Consider the following 21,492-nt stretch of genomic DNA (forward strand, 5'->3'; position numbering starts at 1 on the left):
AAAAATAAAATTGGTTCAATAAAAATAAAAAAAATATGTACTAATGTACAGTGCCTTTGATAAGAGTATTAACTCTACCATTTTCTCCTTTAGCTTTTTTACAACTGGTGGTACGGGGTTTGAAGCATTTATCTCATTTTCTGGCATGCTGGTTGTTGCAGTGTGTACCAAGAAGGAATATGCAACTGTTGTGCTTCCAGACCACAGCTTTTGTGATTCCCTTTGGGTAAGAAAGCTGCTTTTACTGATGGTGATTATTGTTGCATCAAAAGAAATTTAAATTCTCCTTTGGTATACTGTTATGTCTAAGAAAAAAGGTTGGAAAAACACACACTGCTCATCCTACATCCTAGTTGTTTTTCTCTGCAAAACATTAATATTACACAGATCTGTTTTAATTAAGTGATTATTTAATTCTTCTTTGAACTTGCCTGTCTTGTTTACTTTCAGTTTCAAGTTGCCTACCTTAACCTGAATGCCAGTTACCATAAGAGCAGATGTAATGACACATGCGCTTCGGTATGACTTTAGTAATGAAGATTGAATACCTTGGAGAAACAGATGCTGTGTTTTGTGTCTGTGCCAGTAGTCATCAAATAAAGTGGGTTTGGCATAATGCTTAAGGTCTTTGCCTCATAGACACACAGTACAAGGTTTGATTCTGATCTTGGTGTATTGATTAGGCTTAAAATGTCCCTTCAGGGCAGTTAATCTAGTGTTCAGCTATGAACCTGTGAATTAGAATGTAAAGTGAACTGTATTTGAGTTTAACTTTTTTGTGATGCTGTCCTGAATTTAAATTTGTTCTCTAAGGAATGAGATACAGGCACTGTTAATTAATCGTAAAGGGTGGCAAGAACTTTTAAGCATGTCTAGTTAAACAAGTATATATCTAGGCCTCTTATAGTCCCTTTGATTGCTTGCATACTGTTGTTTCTAATATGCATACATGCGCACATAGATTAAAAAGTCATCAGAGAGGAATACATTTGTGTAGGCTAGCCATATGTTGCATCTAACCAGTGGTAGCTACTTTTCCATCCTTCATTATGTTTATGTAGGAATCCCAGGCATTTTCAAAAATTCAACTGTCTTAATTTTTGCTGTGCATTCTGATGACAGTTATTAGCTATTCACCACCTATTCTTTGAGAAGAAATGTTCTTGATGACCAGATTAAATTGTGTTGCTTTTGTTTACTTATCTTCTCTTCTGCCTTCCCTATCAGTTATTTTTAAGGTACTGAGTCATATTTTCCTCTGTTATTTTATATGCCTGGTATTCCTCCATATTTTTGTGTGCTGAACTAAGGTCAAGTTCTTGTAGTCTTTCCTAATGTGTTGTGGGACATCTGTCCTGCTGCAGTCACATAAGTCATCGGCGTTGTTTGAGTACTGCTTCAGTCACTTTAATCTCTCCATAACTATATGCATCATTTCAGCAGTAGCTTAATAAAATCAAAGTTAACCTTCTAATTCTTCTCTGCACCCCTTGTAGAAATGCTTCCCAGCAAACCTTTTCACACCCTGATTTTGGTATCATAAATACTAACCCTTAGGGATCATTATTTTTGTATTTTTGTTCACATGGCACCATTACTTACTTGAATGTAGCATATCCAGGTTACATTAATGTTTTATGTATACATACTGTGTTGTGAGCAAATAAAAATCTTTCAGACCTACATTTCCAGAGTTCTTTCTGCTGTGTGTATATTGAAATATAATGCCTCATGCTTTCTCTTGTACATTGCATGCACTTCAAATGTATTGATTTCCATGGTTTCTTATTTAACCTTAAATTCGGCATCCTTCCACTTGTGAGTTATTTCCCCTTACAATTTAAGTGCTAACTGGCTACTTAACATACAGTCGGTCTTGCGCATGATTGAGATAGTCAGGGTGTTAAGCCACACGGTGCAGATACTCGCAAGTTTAAAATTAATGGCGTGTGCAATACCTGAAGAAAATACATAGGGGTAGGTGGGTGGTCACTGTGGAGAAAGCAACACAAAAAGCAGCAGCTGTGGAAGACCTTGGAAGTGGGTGGCTGGTTAATGTGAGACTGCTAATTTCCCATTGACTGTCTTGTAAGAAATGTGTGTTTTGTTTTACTGCCCTAGGGTCTGTCTACACTTCAGTTGTACAAATCTAGAGAAGAGCTGTAAATGATTTGGTTACTGCTAATATGTGGACTGCAGGATGCATTGGCTTTTGCTGTTAAGCTGATGTTCATCGTGTTTCACTGTTGCAGTCCTAACCAATGGGTTATCCGGCTCCCGGTAGCCCTCGATCAGACAGAATACCAAAGGTAAGTAAAAATTACGTCGGCTGTCGTCGGTTGTAAAGGACGTCAGGGCGTCCGGTACAAAAGGAGGCAGACAACATCACTTCCTCAGTCTTCCTTGCCACAAAGCCAGAAGCATTTCTTGCACGAGTGCCGATCGTCAGTTTACCTTTTGTGTTTCCGACTAAGAAGCTGAAGTCAACTACAACTAAGTACCACATTGGGGATCCTCTTTTCTTGCCTTAACGAATGTCAGAAAAGGTTAATAATTGTCTTACCTGTGGAAAGCAGATTCCCCATAGAGATTTTCATTCCTATTGTATTATTTGTTTAGGTCTTGACCACGACGTTCCTAATTGTGATCTTTGTGCTTCTTTTAATCCGTGTACTATTGGTTGTCGGGCTAATCTTTTAGCTAAGCATTTTGGAGTTTGGCCTAAGTTTGTCGGTATGATGTCTGCTGGTCTTCAGGCTTCGGATATTCCCAAGAAGCTAAGGATAAGGGCCGTGACAGGCTTCCGAAGGTCAAGCCCTCGGATAATGTTAGGTTGGTCGTCAGTCATGCGTTAGCTAGTGAGGCGCCTTTGCAGCCTGCAGGTTTTCAACCGCAGGCCTCTGTTCATCTTCATCAAGGACACCCACACCTCAAGACTGGTGGCAACGCACGATGCATCGGAGACCATCCAGGTGCAATTAACCATAGGCAAGACTGCTCTGCAAATTGTAGCATGTTAGTTACAGGCCACCCTCACAAACTCAGGAACCTCACATGGCCTTCCTGAAAACACTAGAGGGGATAAATGTATCACCAAACACCATCATACTAGGTGACTTCAATTACCCTAATATAGACTGGGAACACTACTCAAGCCCAAACACCCTAGCCCAAAAGTTCCTGGAATTCATAAACTCAAATGCCATGGAACAACTAGTCACCATCCCCACAAGAGGAGAAAACATACTTGATCTCATCATCACGAACATGGGAGCACAATGTTCAACACCGGAAGTATACCCCTCACTGGTGAGATCAGATCACAAACTAATCTCGCTGGAGGTCCTCATCCCTCCCCCACCTGAAATAAAAAAGACCACAGTAAAGAACTTCTCGAAAGCCGACTTCACACTTCTAAAGACTAGTGTGGTCTCCTTTAAGGCCCCCGAGCCGGCGGAAAACAGTACTCAAGCCGCTGAATCACTTACAAATGCCTTCTACCAGCACCTGCAGGACTGCATGGATAAGGCAATCCCAAGCAAAACAAAGACTCTTTGTACCAAAGGCAAGCGTCCCAGTCTGGTGGACCCCAGCCATAAACAAACTCTACAACAAAAGGAGGAAGCTACTACAAGATAGAGCAAAATCCTTAAAAGGTAAGACACCCTTGATCACTATAAGTAAAAAACTAAGAGCTCTCATAAAATCATCCAAAGCAAATTTTGAGAGAAAAATAGCTAAAGACTCAAAAGACAATCATAAGGCCTTCTTTAGCTATGTTAGAAACCTGGGAGGAAACTCCCAGATATGCTCAGAACTAGTTCAAAATGATGTGAAGATTACTGATCCTACAGACATTGCCAACATACTGGCTGACAGGTTCAGTGCAAACTTCTCCCCTCCCCAAAAGGAGAGATATCTATACCAAGCGATTGCAGCCCCCAAACATCTCCAACGCCCAAGTGAGAACTGCTCTCTCCAAAGCAAAACACAGCATCCATGGGACCTGATGGTGTCCCCGGCTGTGTGCTCCACTTAACTCAACGAGGAATTAAACCCACAGCTAGGACAGCTGTTTAATCATAGTCTTACCTCTGGATACGCACTCCAGGAGTGGCGCACTGCAACTGTGGTCCCACTTCACAAAGGCGGTGCCTCCACCGACCCTGGAAATTACCGCCCATTAGCTTGACAAGCCTTATCTGCAAAGCCATGGAGAGGATCATAATGGACCTCATAAATAAAGACATAGGGAATTTGCAGACTTTGGATCCATCCCAGTTTGGCTTTGTCAAAGGCAGATCATGCCTTCTAAACTTGGTTGACTTTTTCAAACAGTCACCAAAGCCATTGATGAGGGAAAGGCAGTCCATACAGCCTACCTCGATCTGGCGAAGGCCTTCGATACAATACCCCACTGGTATCATTGAAAAACTCATCAGCTTAAATGTTAACCCATACATCACAAGATGGGTTGCAAACTGGCTGAGTGACAGAACCCACAGGGTCAGAGTTGCTGGCGCCATGTCAGACTCAAAGCCTGTCACAAGTGGTGTACCACAGGGCTCAGTCCTGGGCCCACTCTTGTTTGGCATCTACTTTTCCAAGTACAAGCAAACACAGGAGGGTTATGGCTGACAAAGTTTGCAGATGACTGCAAACTGGGCCATAGTAGAAAACACATCTGACACAGATATCCTTCAGAAGGGTCTCACAGAAACGGATAACTGGTGCCAGAGCCATGGCCTAAAGTTAAATGCCAAAAATGCATAGTCATACCCTTCGGGAAAAACAAGGTTACCCCTAGCTACCAAATAGGTGGCAATCCACTGAGCACAGAAGAAGTTATCAGGGACCTGGGGACCCAGGTTGATAGTAGTCTGTCATTCGACACCCATGTAGCTAAAGTAGTTAGGAAGACCTTCTACATTGCCCACCTTATCATGAAGGAATTCTCATCTAGATCAAGGGAGGTCATAGTCTCCTATACTCATCACTCATCAGACCAATGATTGAGTACAATGCCCCATTCGGAATGTATCTGACCCGACACTTGCAGCAGCTGGAGAGGCCACAAAGTTCCTCACCAAAAGGATAAAGGGTCTCAAACATCTGTCCTATGCTGCCCGACTGAAAGAACTCCAGCTCTATTCAGTCGCTTACCGCTTGCTCAGAGGTGACCTTTGCCTAACATACAAGGCCATGTCAAACCCAGATTTGATGAATATGCTTCACCTCAAAAAATCTAGATCCGGCAGAGCCACAAGGGCGGGAGACTTAAACCTCGACACGGCTATTAATAGGACATGCTGGAGGGATAGATTCATCACCCAAAGACTCCCTATGCTGTGGAATAAAATCCCGGTATATGTGAGGCAGAGCACCTCGCTGGCCTTGTTCAAGAGAAATCTTGACCAATGGATGGGAGATCGCAGATATACCCCAGGGATTACCTCAGTGTCACTGCTCGACAGAGGCACAGCAAAATAATGGGTATAGTTCCCCATACTAAAGGGGTGGCGTAAGCCACAAAACTATGGGCTAGGCTTGTAAATGCCCTTGGGCAGATAGCCTAGTATGAACCTATGTTGAGACCATTTCTGAGGTCCCCAGTCCTTTAGCGTCCATTTTGTCTTCTGACCTTCCACCTGTTGCCTCTTCAGCTGGATCCAGAGCCGCGAAGCTGATTCCGGTGTCCGAGACCTCAGTTCTTCGTTCAGATAACAAGCTCATACCGACGACTTCGGCTGCAACTTCTGTGGTTGCCAGTCCTCCCGAGTCCTTTAGACTTGCAGGTAAATCTTCCATTTGTAAGCCTGTGAAGAAGCAAGCTGCAGATTCCTCTTTTTCCCTCATTCTCAGATGGTTAAAATGACTTATGACCTTTTGACTCGTATTAGGGGTTCACAACTTCCTCCTTCAAAAAGGGGTAGGGATGTCTCTCCTGAGGCTTTGTCCTTTTCAGGTTCGGATACTTCTAGTATTTCTGTGGATGAAGAAATTGTTTCTCAAGCTTTCTCTCCTTTTGAGGATTCAGACGAGGAGGAGTCCATCCCTTCTGCTTCTCCAGAAGATTTCTCTTTTGGTGATACTTGAAATACTCTCAGGGAACATTTTAAATGGGAAAGTCAGGATTACCCCCTTTCTAAGCAAAGGATTAGGGAGTTTTTGGATTTGCCTCAGCATTAAGCCTTTGGCTATTCCTCCTGTGTTGGAAGTGGTTGATGATGTTTTTCTGGAAAATTCCTCGACTCCAAATTCAGTTCCTCCTGCTCCCAGGAAACCTGATAGGTACTGTAGAGTTCCTGATTCTCATTTGTTTCTTTTCAGGAATCCGTTGGCTGATCCAGAGGTTATTTCTCAAGGCCCTAAAGGAGTTAAGGCCACTGTTACTAAAAATCCTGTTCCTTCGGACAGGGAATCCAGGAGCCTAGATAGGTGGGGTAAAAAGGTTTATACCTCTGCCACTCTTGCTATTAGGTCTACTAAGTGTCTTTTTTATATGCTGAAGTAACAGCAGCACACCTTGGAAGCTATTAAATCTAGGATAGCAGGTGTACCTCAGTTGGCGATGAGTAAGGATATGCAGGATTTGCTGAATTCTGCCAGTCTAGTCAATAGGCATTCTTTACATTGTGGTTTTGACATTCTATAAGCCTCCTGTAGGGCTACAGCTACTGGCTCTGTTATTAGAAGGCACGCTTGGCTGAGGGAGCAGCCCCTACCAGAGCCTGTTAAGGCTAAGCTTTTAGATGTACCTTTGCATAAGGACAGTCTTTTTGGCAGCAAAGCAGAGGAAGTGCTCAAGAAGATGGGAAGACAAGGCCAAGTCTATGCAGACAGTTAAAGACGCTGCAAGTTCAGCCTTCTCGCTTTAGCAGGAATTACCCTGCTAAGAGTTGGACATTCCCTGATACTAGCAGACAGAGCCATTCTAGGACTCTAGCAGACAGAGCCATTCTAGGACTAGAGATTAAAAATCATCTAGGGGGCAGGGGGCTACCCCTCAAAGGTCTAAGCGTTGGCAGGCTTCCTCTTCCAAGGCAAGAGGTTCTAAACCTGCATCTCAGTCTAAACATTCTCAATGACTCTGTCCAACTTCTGCCTGTTCTTGCCTGCCCGGAGAGTCCTTTAGGGGGAAGGTTGGCCCTGTTTGCAAATGTTTGGGCCACCATCACGGACGACAAATGGGTACTCAGAACTGTATCCCTAGGGCTCAAGTTTTCTTTCCACACCTTTCCAGTAACCAAAGGATTCCCGGACACTCCTCCAAACCAAAGGGCAGAAGTAGAAAAGCAAATTTTGTCTCTGTTACATCTGGGAACAATAGAATCAGTTCCTGCTCAGCCAGGGATTCTATTCCAGACTTTTCCTAGTTCCAAAAAAAGAAGGCACCTGGCGTTCTATCCTGGATCTGTCCATCCTGAACACTTTCTTGATAATTCCAAAGTTCAAAATGCTCACTCTGCATCAGTTACTGCCAGTGTTAGAAAAGGATTCCTGGCTGGTAACATTGGATCTCAAAGAAGCTTATCTGCACATCCCTATCAGGGAAGGTTGCAGGCAATACCTTCATTCCAGGGTGGGCAAGCAACATTATCAATTCTCTGCGCTGCCCTTTGGCTTATCTACTGCCCCCAGAGTTTTCACAAAGTGCCTGGCTCCAGTCATTGCTTTTTGCAGGCAAAAGAAAATTCAGATTTATCCATACTTGGACGACTGTCTAATTCAAGCAAATTCTCAGGAACAGCTGCTAAAGGATCTAGAATTTGTAAAGACTCTTCTCTCTTCCTGGGGTTACACTCTCAGCGTGGAAAAATCAAAAATGGTGCCATCCAAAGAGATTACATTCCTGGGAGCGAGTCTGAACACAGCCGCCTAGATGATGTATCTCACCCAGGAAAAGCAGACAACTCTTTCAATTTACTTTAAGGATTTGGCAAGTCTGTCCCAGCTCCCTGCAAGGAAATACCTGCAAGCTCTGGGATTCATGGCCTCTTGCATTCTCATGATTCCATATGCAAAACTGCATATGAGGAAATTGCAATGGTACCTCAAGAACACTTGGTGTCAACACACACAGGACCTAGATGTGATAATTCTCCTGCTTCCATGTCTGCGGACAGAGCCTGTCTGCAGAACAAAGGCATGCCTTTTCGCCCACCCCTGGTCATTCAGGTTCTTACCGCAGACTTATCAGACTATGCCTAGGGAGCTCACCTGGATGGCAGATGCATACAGGGAAATTGGAATGCCCAGCAGATGCGCCTGCACATAAATTTAAAGGAGTTGATGGCAGTCCAGCAGGCTTTACTAGCTTTCAAGCATCTTCTTTCTCCAGGGACCCTTCTTGTCAGGACAGACAACACCACAGTCCTGTGGTACATCAACAAGTAGGGAGGGACTCAGTCTTACCTCCTGTGCAGACAGAGCATGAGTCTTTGGTCCATAGCAGCATCCCTGGGCCTGTATCTCCTAGCTCAGTTTCTTCCAGGAAGGTTCAATGTTTTGGCTGACCAGTTGAGCAGAGACCCTGGATCCTCACGAGTGGCAGCTGAACAGAGCAGTTTTTTATAGCATCATTCAATGTTGGGGCACTCCAAGTGGATCTCTTCTCTCCAGACAACTATCTTCTACCTCTTTTTTGCACCAGACAGCATCACAGCAGAGCCTGGAGAGTGGATGCTCTGTCCTTCCCTTGGACGCTGCTGTCAGTTTATGCCTTCCCTCCTCTTCCTCGTCATCCCAGAGTATTATTGAAGATCAGGGACAAACGATCATGGACTATTCTCAAAGCTCCGGACTGGCCCAGGTGGCATTGGTATCCACTGCTTCTCAGCCTCTCCCAATTTCCTCCTTGGCATCTTCCTCTGAGGCCAGATCTTTTGGTTCAGAAAGGGGGAAACATTCTACATCCTCATCTTCAGTCTCAACATTTGGCAGCTTTACTCATTGTATGACTCCATCCTATTCTTCTTCCCTGTCCCAGCAGGTGGTTGACCTGCTGAAGGAGGCCAGAAGGCCTAGCACTAAGATGTCTTATGCTGGCAAATGGGAAAGATTCTCTGTTTGGATGCAGGCTAGGGGGGAATCTTCTTCTCAGCCTACCCTTCCTCTGATCCTGGAATACTTGGCTGATTTGCTTCTGGGTGGTCTTTCCTTTTCCTCTATCAAGATCCATGCTTCAGCCATTTCTGCTCATTGTTCTTTTGAACAACCCATTTTCTCTCATCCTCTGATGAAAATGATTCTCAGACGGGCTTGCAACTTAAAACCTCCCAGAAGGGCACCTACTCCAGCCTGGGATCTTAATTTTGTTCCAGAGAAACTCACTGTTCCTCCTTTTGAGCCAGCTGCCATTGCAGATTTAAAGTTTCTCTCATGGAAGACTGCCTTCTTCTTGGCTATAACTTCAGCAAAGAGGGTTTCGGAGCTGCAGGCTTTGATGGCTGTGGAGCCTTTTCTTATTTTCCATGCAGATAGTCTCTCAGAGGCAACCCCTCCTTTATGCCTAAGGTTGTTTCTAGCCTGACTCTTAATCAGTCCATACACTGTCCTTCCTTCTTTCCTAATCCTTGAAATAGAGGTGAGAGGATCCTACATTCTCTTGATGTGCATAGACAGCTCAGGCTTTACCTGGACAGGACTAAAGACCTTCAGAAATCAGCTCAGCTATTGGTCAGCTTTGCCCCTGGAGCCCAGGGCAAGGCTGTTTCTAAGCAAACCATTTCTAAATGGATTGCTCATTGTATTACTTTTGGTCATTCCTTTCATGGCAAGGTTCCTCCTCAAGGGGTTAGGACCCACTCAACTAGAGCAGCTTCCACTTCTGAGCCTTTTTAAGGGGTGCCCCTACTAAGACATTTTGGAAGCTGCCACATGGTCTTCTGTTCACACTTTTTCACAACGCATTAGAAATTGCAATTGTTTTCAAAAGCCAAGGCAGGGTTTGCTACTGCTGTTGTGCAGGGCATTATCTCCAATCCTTGATTCTGTTGGTTCCTTCTCCCTTTTCTCTGGGCTTTGGTAATCAACCCATTGGTTAGGACTGCAACAGTGAAACACGATGAACATAGTACAGTTATGTACACTTACCATAAATGTAGATGTTCGAGTATAATGTATACTGTTGCGGTCCTGCTTTCCCTCCCTCCTTCCCCCTTTTTCTCTTTTCCTAAGGTACAGGCTAAATTTAGTTTAAAAAAAATGAAAAGACCAATGGTTAGACCACAGCTGAAGATAAAAATGGAATAATCCACGTCAGGAAATAAATCACTTGCAGCTTCACAGTAGTGCCCTTTATAAAACCAAAAGTTGTAACTGAGATGTAGTAGTCAAGGTAGGAAACGGTTCACTTGCAGTTTCACACCACTTTATTAAACAAGAGTAAGCGCTTTCACGATCTAAGTCAGCTGATCGCTGCTTCAGACTCATAAAAACAGTTAAAACATTGGTATTTAAAATATGGTTCAACCAATGAAGACACATATAGAACTATGACATAGACTAATTAAAATTGCATACAGCAGTACATTAATTTGCCTTATATTCTGCATAAGATGAAATAAAATATACATATAACAGACACATTTTATGTAATAATCCATATTACTTAATGTTTTAGTGGTCTGGATTTTAAAAAAGGTTTCAAGGAAACAGCATTGTTCAATCCAGGAGACCTATCTGCCTGAAGTAGTAAAATCCATCTTTGTTCGGCTTCCTCTACCTTATTCCTTGTATCCCCTCCCCTCTTACTTTTATTTATTAATTCTAAAACCATGAAATTAAAAATATGTTTCCTATCTTCTTCTTCCACATGTTTTGCTAAAGCACTTGTGTCTTTTTTTATTTCTTCTATCTCTAAGGTGTTCAAGGATACATTCCTTTAGACACCTATTGGTTTTGCCTATATAAAAGGCATGACAGACAGTGCAGAAGCTGAAATAAACCAAATTTTGTGTTCTGCGGTCAGCATAAAAATCTATATCAATTATAAATCCTAGTGTAGGATGTTTGTATGTAGATTTATTATATAAATAGTCACATGCTGTACAATTTCTGCAAGGAAAAGTCCCCTGCCTATCAGATAGGATCATTCTTTCATTGTTTCTGGATTTATAACAGAGTTGCCTTTTTAAGGATCTCTTATTTCTAAAAGAAAAGCTGGGTCTATCGTCTAACAATTCTCTCAAGTCAGGATCCGACAATAAAACATTCCAATTCTTCTCAAAAATATTACAGAACCTTCTGATGCCACTTGAATAAGTTATAGGGAATCTAACTTTAAAATCATGACCTTCCTTGGTTTTAACATCTTCTTTAGTATTTGAGAAGAGCGGTTTGCATCTCCCATCCCTATTTTCAATGGTATATTTAGAGCTTTCATTTATGTCTTTCCTTACTATAACCTCTGTTTAAGAAGTCTTTCTCTAATATAGTCATTGTCTTCACAAAGCCTTCATCTGTATTATGTAAGCGGCTTATTCTCATATATTGTCCTTTCACTACATTTTTGTGTACAAATGTTGGATGCATACTAAGTAATATGAATTATTACATAAAATGTGTCTGTCATATGTATATTTTATTTCATCTTATGCAGAATATAAGGCAAATTAATGTACTGACGTATGCAATTTTAATTAGTCTATGTCATAGTTCTATATGTGTTTTCATTGGTTGAACCATATTTTAAATACCAATGTTTTAACTGTTTTTATGAGTCTGAAGAAGCGATCAGCTGACTTAGATCGCGAAAGCACTTACTCTTGTTTAATAAAGTGGTGTGAAACTGCAAGTGAACCGTTTCCTACCTTGACTACTACATCTCAGTTACAACTTTTGGTTTTATAAAGGGCACTACTGTGAAGCTGCAAGTGATTTATTTCCTGACGTGGATTATTCCATTTTTATCTTCAGCTGTGGTCTAACCATTGGTCTTTTCATTTTTTTTCGCTTGAGGTGTATACTAGGCATTTTGTTTTCTTTCACGTGTAAATTTAGTTTAAGCCTTGTTTTCTGGGGGCTTCTGACTGTTAGGCAAGAAAGACTGAGGAAGTGATGTTGGCTGCCTCCTTTTGTATCAGACACCCTGACGTCCTTTACAGCCGAGACATTTTTACTTACCTTTGGTATTCTGGCCGATTGATGGCTACTGGGAGCCGGATAACCCATTGGTTAGGACTGCAACAGTGAATACACTCGAACATCTACATTTATGGTAAGTGTACACAACTGTACTTTTCCCTGTTCTGCATAGAACATTAATCTGTTTTTTTAACGCTGTTGTCCTACAGATCACAAAGTAAAGAGCTTCATTTATAATTATTCTTTATAACTAAACTATCTTTTTTTTATGTGTCATTAAAATGTACTTCTCCTGAAACCCATATCAGTTTCTCTTTTCTGTTATTGAAGTTGCTGCAAGTAAGAGTTATTCAGTATTGCTTGCTGTGGGGTTTGAAGTATTTGCAAATTGTCAAAATATTTAACTGCTGCCATCTTCAGTTCGTAAAAAGAGGTAAATTAAATCCATGTCAGAGAAGAAAGTTAGTAAAGTGTAACCAAATCTTGGCAAATGGGAGGCAATAGGAAGTGTTTCTGTGATTTTTATGGAAATGTATTAAAACCCTTTGCTGTGCTTTAGACATAATTATACTCAAGGTTAATAAACTAATTTGCATCACATAAAGATGTCGGGTAATAATTTCTGTCATGGTTGGAGGCTATCTTCATACTTTAATTCTGGTTAATGCAGTTCTGTATTTAATTATTAAACATACTAATTTTTCTAAACTGTATTATATTTTCTTTCTGTAAACATAAAGTTTTCACATTTTAAATGCTGACACTAACAGGCATATATTAGTACAAAATAAAACAACCAGTAACATTTTCCATTGCTGTTGTCATTTGTTATACATATGCTTTCTTTATGATTTTTTATTTATGCCAGTATTACATACATTGTTCAGTTCCTACCTTCCCTTAATTGTCCCTCCTCTTCCGCTTCCTGAGTGCTGTTCTGCATATATTGTTTTCAGAAATTCCATTTATTTGTATACAGGGAATTTCAAAATCTTAACTCATTACATCTCTTTTCCCATCACACCTCCATTGTTTGCTGTCTGCCTGGGGAATAAAAATATCTGTACAAATACTTCCATGTGGAAATCATCTGGACTTTGCTGTAAATTTGGGAACTATACTGATGTCCTCCCATTATTTGTTCATAAATTTCCTTTCCATTTTTTTCCAATGTTTTATGACCTCCTCTGGGTGATTCTTCTAGTTACCATGCAATGTATATACACCTACTAATTGCCCCCTTTTTAACGGTAGTTTCTGTTCTAGACTCTTCTAAAAACTTAATCAAAGCTTATCTTCGCATTTGTCATCCTTGTCTTTTTGCCTATACTCTGCCTTCCCTATCCGGGTTTGATAGCAGTCATACTTCTCGACCTGAAAACATCAAAAGTCTGGACAAAGGCTCATAAAAAGTAGGTACAACGGCCAAAAATCTGTACACTGATTAACATAAAATATACATACATGATTAAATAACCCCACCCATTCAAGTGGAATTGTGGGTTACCAACATTCAAACTCAAACCCAAAATATAACCAGAGTAATAGTGTTTTATTTAACATTTGAAATGCATATATAAAACTTGAACTTGTATAAAACAAAAATGCAGTTTTCTTTTATAAAAATAAAATTAACTGCATGTGCTAGCTTTCTGTACCATTCTGAGTCTCTAGTGATAACTGATAATAGAGGACAGCTTAAGCAAAACTATTTGGATTTGTTACTTAAAAAAAAAAGCGGTGGTGGTGCTGCGGTAGCATTGTCGCCTCATAGCAAGACGTTGCCCCGTTCGATTCTCAGCTAGAGCATCTTCTGTGTGGAGGCATACGTGAATGGGGGCGTGCCTTTATTGAAGGTTGTGCATCAGGGCTGGTAACCCGGTACGTAAAAATCCACTACCAATCATTAGCGGACCGAAGTTCCCCTGTGGCGACCCCTAACCAGGAAAAGCCGAAAGACACAAACAAACGGACAAACTTAAAAAAAAAAAAAAAAGGCATAAACCTTTTGCAGAAACACAGTATTTCATAATGTCCTGTATCTGTATACTGAGTTCAAAATAGTGAAGATAAGTGTGTTCTTGTGAATGATTCATAAGTAAAGGTGCACTTCTGCACATGGTTTCATTTTAAATATAGATTGAACAGTGATGAAAATATTACAGCTAAATCACATTGTGAAGCAACTGTGATGCATATATGTCACATTCCATGCAGATATGATATACTGCAAAGGAATCTTTACACAGAGTATTAAGTAAATTATTTTAGTGAAATAAACAATCATAGTATTGTCATCTGTGCTGTAACTATAGAAAATGTTGATGGAGAATAGGAGTAAAAACAGGGCAGTCATTGGCTTTATGAATAATATGTGTGGAGATGAGGTGTATGTTATCTAAGTATCGAGGCAATTCGAACCAATTCAATGCTGTAAGGGCAGTGTAGTAGTGGATGTGGTATTGTTTGTTCCTGTCAGATTTGAAGATGTCATTATAGCTTGCCTCCATCTTATTTTTAACTGGATATCCATCTTAGCAGGAAGGAATTTGTTAAGGCCATCAATGTAGAAACAATTTCATCTGGTTGTATGTTTTATATGTAAAAGTACATGCAATGCCTCTCAGGGTCAATGTATATATATTTATACATATAAGAATGGGTGTGTGTGTATGCTCGTGTCAAAGTATAAATATGTAAATTGTTGATCGTGTCAGGATTTGCGCATGTAGGTTGCATTTAAAGAACTTTGTGCATTTTAAATGTGTGTGTGTGTGGGGAGCAGTAACATTAAATTAGTTACAAAAATAGCAATTTCTGGGCACCCTGTTTTTGGCTATAAGAGATGCATTTAAAGGCTTTGAGGCAAGTCTACAACTGGAATGACGGCAAAAGACTGTTGTGATCACTCATGCACCACTAAAATCATTCTGACCAGTGGGAAGTAGAGAGATGGAATCACTTGTTTATATTAATCACAGAATCTTGGTAATATTTTGTATTTTCATGTATTTGCACCATCTGCTGAATTTCTTACAAGATTTTCACGGTTTTAGTGTTGTACGTTTTGAGGTTCACTTCCAGCTTTGTGAAAGTAGGTTCTTTGCAGGTGGACCTCTTCATTCATCAAACAGAAATGGCAAACAAGCAAATTAATAAGTGGCATGGTGAAGTAATAGGAAAAAAAGAGTAGTTATGTAAGAAAAGGAATGATGCAGTTTATGTGAAGACTTAAGAAATAACAGTAGTAAAGAATATATTAAGGTTGGAGAGATCTGGTATGTTATAGTTTGAGAATAGTTTATTAGCTGGACTACCCAAAACAAGAGGGATGCGAGGCATAGTTCTGAAACCTTTTGGAGAAAAAAATTAAAGGCCGTAAATGGGGTATGTTTCATAGTCATGTGTCATACAGGATATCATAATATTAATATTCAAAACAGAGTTGGTTTTATTTAACAGTCCAAAGACAAAACCGCTCGATACACCACGGCAGAAAGGTATATACTGAATACGTAAAATAAAACCTATGAATATAAATTCAAGTAACAACCAATTCACATGCAGTAATACAATCACATGTAGATTGGTTATTATTTGAACTTATATTTATAGGTTTTATTTTACATATTGTAATGGTCTGATGAAGTGGTCCTTTTAACCGTGAAAGTGCTTACCACCCAGTTTATTTATTAGTTATTTTTTACTCTTGACTGTTTCTTATTGCTTATTGTGATGGCTGTATACCTTTCTGCTGTGGTGGATCGAGTGGTTTTGTTTTTGGAATATATTAGTCGTTTTACTGCTGGACCCTTATCTGGGTACTGGTTATTTTTTTGTTCGTAGTTTTAACTGCAGATTGGAAACAACCTACTGCATAAATGCTAAATCCAAACACTGCAGAAAAGAAAAAAAATCACTACTTCTGTATTACTGTGTTCCTAGAATGCCATATGTGCATGTATTATTAAATCCACCTTGTACAACTCATTTATCTGTAATATCTGTGGAGGGACAATATAACATAAGAGTGGTGGTCTGGTAGGAAAAATGTGTAATATTCTTGGAAGCGCTTGTCTGTTTCTAGTGCCTTAGTCCAGTTTGTGTGGAAACTGCCATTTAACGTCAGGTTTGGTAATTTGTGCATAAACTATTACATTTTGTGTTAATTGCTCTCTGGCGGATGCATAACTATGTTTATTCTGTGAAAATTTTGGTTTTTAGTTAGTTGTAGAATATTAGTTGCATATATAGCCTTGCATGTAGACAGTGCCTACACTGTTTTAAGGTTTTCGTCTATTTCCTTAAAACCCTACATGAGTGATGGAAGAGTACAGCAAGAGTGTAGTCATGGAAATGTGTTAACTTGTGTATGCAGTCGTGAGCAGTTAAAGCATACAGTTGCTATGTGTGGGAAAGGGGGCTTCACTTGTTTTAGTTTGCCATCCTTTGTTGTATTTACAGCCATGCACAATTGCACATTCTTATCTTTCATCACATTTTAAATTCATCTTGTTACCAGGGATTGTTTTAAAAGGCACCGTTGAGACATATTCATTGTCACGTGAAACCATGTGCTGCAGGATGTTACTGACTAACATTTTCAAAAGTTCACAAAAACAAAGCTGAAAACAGACAATTAAGTACTGGGTATGAGACCAAAACGATCATAACCAGAAAAAAATCAGACATGCATTGCTGATCTCATTACTACAGATGTAAATGACCCTCCCCTCCCCCAGGATCAGGATCATATTCAGTTCAAAAACATTGCTCTAAAGATGATAATTTTAAATGTGGACAAACAAGAGTTTTTTTTCTTCCTAAATAATGTAAGAACTTCAGAGTTGGTGGTGAGGAGGATTAATTCATGCTGGGTGCTCACATGATTTGTAAATAAAAATTAAAAAATTAGGAATCAAAGGGGCCACTCAGGATTTTGTGGCACCCTATTATTTTGCCCTCACAACCAGTAAATACCAAGGAATTTGGTACGGTTGAGAGGTATAATAGCAATATTTAACCTGCAGTCCAGAGTTCTGCCTCCCCTCTTCCCATTCCATTATCTTCACCTCCCTATCTATTTCCCATCAGTACCTGGCTCCTATTCATTTCCTTCAGTAAATTCAAACCTTTTCTTGCCTGTTTTTATACTGCTATTTGAAGTCATTCCTAAAAATCTCCTTTCTCCATTGTAGTGCTGATGTGGTTCTTTGAATACTTCCTGCTACTTTAAGAATATAATATTCTTTATGTTTTTTGTTAGTCTCCTTAGTGAGCTGCATCCAAAAGCCCTCTCTGTCTTTCTTGAACTCTCCCTTCCTATTTCATTGTCATCGCATTATGTTTTGATTTATGACCTTCTGGTTGTGTTTACATGAGCTTTAACTGTGTAGCTCTAAATGACCCCTTCAAATCAGGTAATCCTAAATCACCTTGTTCTTTGAGGAAAATCAAATTATCCTACTTAACTCTTTCACCTCCCAAATAAATTCCATTAACTCTTTATTCTTATCCACAACTTCTCATCTGGTTGATAAAAATAGGCCTGACCTGTATGTAAGAATAAAGGGACTAAAAACATTTTCACTGTTTGTATCTTACTGGCCACATCTGTAATCAAGTGCTTTCAGTTTCAGTTTTTGCATTATCTTTTGTTTAGTTGCTTCCCCCTTGCAAAAAATAAGTTTAAAGGAGAAGAGATATGTTCAACATTCTCTTGTTGTTCTGTCTTTCCAGTATTTTTTTTCATTGCTCCATAGTGCGAGTATTAAGATTTTTATATGGTACACCAAAATATCCTTTTCTATATTCTAGAACAAAATATCTGCAAATAAAGCTAACTTTTCTCGATTACCATAGTAGTTATATCTTTGAATTTTTGAGTCCTGCATTTTCTTTGCTAATGGTTCTAAATAAGAAATGGATAAAGAAAAAAGAACATACCTGCCTGGTTCCTCTGCTCAAACATATCTTGTCTGACAGTAGCCCTCCCACCTTAATTCTTGCTTATGATTAGTCGTATATCTTCCTTATTAACCATATTTTGTCATGGAATGTAAATGCTACCATTGCCCTGATCATATAATCCCAGCTGACTCTGTCAAATGATTTATCTGCATCATGACCCACCAACAGTACTGGTATTGTCTTATGCTCTGCTTCCCTCTGTAACATAATTGTTCTATTAATGTTGTCATATGTTTGCTTCCCCTCTATAAAACCACATTGGTCTATATCTATCAATTCTAACCACACCTGTGGCATTCTCTTAGCTAGAATAGACACAAACACATTGTTTTAAACTGAAAGTACTATATATGAAGCTGGATTTGAAGAGTCTTTACCCTCTGGATAACATGGCCACCACAACTTTCTTCCAATATGCTGGTTCCCCCCCCATACACTTTTTAAAATATTGTTAAACAAAACCTTCCAGGATATTACCACTCGTTTCCTTCCTAGCGTCCAAACTTTGACAGGAATGTCATCTATTCCTGGAGACTTCCCTGTTGATTAATTATACATAACTGTTTATCATCATGGCTATTAATTCTTGTGCAGCCTGCTATAAAATTAGCATCATTAAGTTTTCCATAAATATTTCCATTTGTGCCTTTCTTGGCATCTCCGTTCCTCTGTTTAGTGCAAATTTCTGAAAAATTTGTAATAATTCTATAGGATCTCTGGTTATTTTAGTTGTACTAGGTTCCCTAAGTTTGACTACAACTCTTTCTACTTTCTGTTGCCTAGGTCAGTATATGAAGTTTTTTTGTGATGTGTGCTTAACAGCCTTTCTAAGTTCATTGTTATGCAAGTGTTGCCTAGGAGATTTCCATTATTCTGCAGTAATTTAGTATTGGTCAGTCTCACAAGTACTCCCTATTAATTTCCTGTGTCTTTTTTTTTTCTTATTTCTACCATCTTTAAAACACCATTTTAATTTTATTCCACTTGGTAGCAATCATTTCTGAATACATTTTTAGCATCCCTAGTAACTTTTGAATCACTTCCACTGCCTATTTCTTAACAGGTGAATAGGAAAACACTAGTGTCTCACTTTTACTTCATTACCTTGCACATATATTTTAGTTTTTATTGGTGGATAGTCTGATGGTCTGCCGCGGCGGTAGCGTTGTTACCTCACAGCAAGAGGTTCTCCCGTTTGATTCTCGACTTGGCTTGGGAGTGCCTTCTGTGTGGAGTCTGCATGTCCTCCCCACGGTTGGGTAGCGTTCGAAAGACATGCGTCCGTAAATGGGCGTGCCTTCATTGAAGGTTGGGCGTCAAGCTGTCACCTCGGCGTTTCGTAAAAATCCACTGCCAATCATTAGCGGACCGAAGTTCCGCTGTGGCGACCCCTTACCGGGAAAAGCCAAAAGAGAAACATTGGTGGATAGTCTGATATAATTATTGGAGGAGTCTCAAAGCTTTGCGTTAAATACACATGTCGCCTCACAGTTAGACGTTGCCCATTCGATTCTCAGAGCGTCTTCTGTGTGGCGACATGCGTAAATGGGCGTTCCTTCATTGAAAGTTGTGCAGTAGGCCTGGCAAGCCAGCACGGAAAAATCTTCTGCCAATCATTAGCTGACCAGAGTTCCGCTGTGGCGACCCCTAACCGGGAAAAGTCGAAAGACACAGAGATACAAAAAAACACATGCACATTTCTACCTAGTCTAGCCTAGTTATTGTACCTTGGGCAATATGTAAGTTGCCCGAGTTCCTGCTACTCACTTCACGTCTTCCATTCCAAGTATTCTCATAGACTACTTCAAAATATATCCTCTTTTGTTGTATTTTCCTTCTGTGTCTCACTGATGCAACCCCATTGTTGTAAATCAGGTTCCTTTCTCTATCCATAAATAATCCCGGCTTGAAAGCTTGTTTCTCCCAAAATTCTTCCAATTTCCATACAATTATTTTAGGTGGAATGTAAAGCATGCCGGTGTAATCCTCCTTCCCTGCTGGTATCTCTTACCATTATTGTATTTTTTTTATCTGTCACTGTTAGAGCCTCTCACAATCATTTATTATTGTTATTATTTCCTTTTTCCTTTGTCATTGAAATCCTACTGAATGGTCCACCTTGAAATCCTTTCTTAAATCATTGTTTGTACTGTACACTTAACATGATTAAATACTCTTTGTCTGTGCATGTCCTTTGCATGTTATGTTAAAATTGACAAATTAGCCATTATGATAAAAAAAAAAACTATTCTCACCTTTTATACATGGCAGTTCTGTTGAATGTATATTTCCAACTTTTAGCTTATATGCATATTTTGTCAGACTGATCACTTATGTGGCTACTTCTTCCCGTCTCTGTTTGAACCCATGTCATTTATTTCCTCTTGAAATTAAGTGTTCAACTGAAAAAAAAAATCAAAACCCCACCACCCCCTTTTTACTTACAAAATAACAAGCAAAACTGTTCATATTTTTCAAAAATGAAGGCTACTGCTCCAGATAGGAGCAGTTGCAGTAAACTGATGGCTGCAGCCACAGGTATTAACTCTTGCAGAATTAAGGATGTCCTTCTGTTCATATATTGCAGTATTCATAACATGAAGGAGTCCGCAGCTGGCTGACTTGTTCATCTGGCCAGTATACAAAAGTCTAACACTGCTGTAGGGTATGTGCGACTTCGCACATAGAACGGGTCCTACATCGGTCATAATATGACATTGGGTATAAAGTTGATGTCAGCATGTACCAATTCTCAGAACTCTGCTGCCAGTCCGATCATCTTCTCAGGTTGTTGTTCATCAGAGAAGTTCCAATCAGATAAGTGGCCCATTGGGATTTCTTCTTATTGCTTTACTTGCTACTGTGTTTCTTGAGGTTACATGTCAGCTAGAAAGGGCAGGTGTTGGTGTGTGAGGCAAATTCCACATAAAGACTCCCACGACCTTTGTCTTTTTTGCTTAAGCCCTGACCTTGACCTTGCTTCTTTCTCTGTTTTTAAGGCTTTGTCCCCAAGACCCTGCATAGCTGTTTAGCTTCTCTTAATTTGTACATAGAAAACCAGTGCCTTATGTGCCTAACACACGATATTGGAGGTACTTTGGGACCCTTCAGGTGAGCCAGTAGATAAGAAGGCCAAGAAATTTAGGCCTGGCTTGCCCCGCTGCTCCTCCAATTCCAGACGTCTCTCCCGAAGCTGATGTTGGCCCAGAGATTTTTTCGGAATCTGTAGGTGCTTCTTCCACAGGTACTGGTGTGGAAGGTGTGAATGATCCTACTAGCACGTCCTGTGATATGCAGGTGTCCATTCTGGATGGGGGGGGGGCCCAGGCTCATTGTAACTGAAGGCCTGCGTGGCATTCCGTACATCATTGTCAGAGAAGAAGTTCCTTCTAATATTGTTGAATGTAGGCCGATGTTGGTCCTCTTGTACTTCCA

At 40.1% G+C, this 21,492-nt stretch overlaps 1 protein-coding gene across 1 annotated transcript in view; it reads left to right on the forward strand.

The window, feature by feature from the left end:
* NBEAL1 (neurobeachin like 1) overlaps positions 1–21,492 on the forward strand; it is a 2,263,075-nt gene that overhangs the window by 686,013 nt on the left and 1,555,570 nt on the right. Inside the window, exon 17 of the mRNA XM_044075407.1 lies at positions 94–226. Coding sequence (XP_043931342.1) covers positions 94–226 — 133 coding nt within the window. The remainder of the gene's footprint in view (positions 1–93; positions 227–21,492) is intronic.

The sequence above is a fragment of the Protopterus annectens genome, chromosome 6.part1, assembly GCF_019279795.1.
Source record: "Protopterus annectens isolate FY-2018-M chromosome 6.part1, PAN1.0, whole genome shotgun sequence".
NCBI classification, from domain to species: Eukaryota; Metazoa; Chordata; order Ceratodontiformes; family Protopteridae; genus Protopterus; species Protopterus annectens.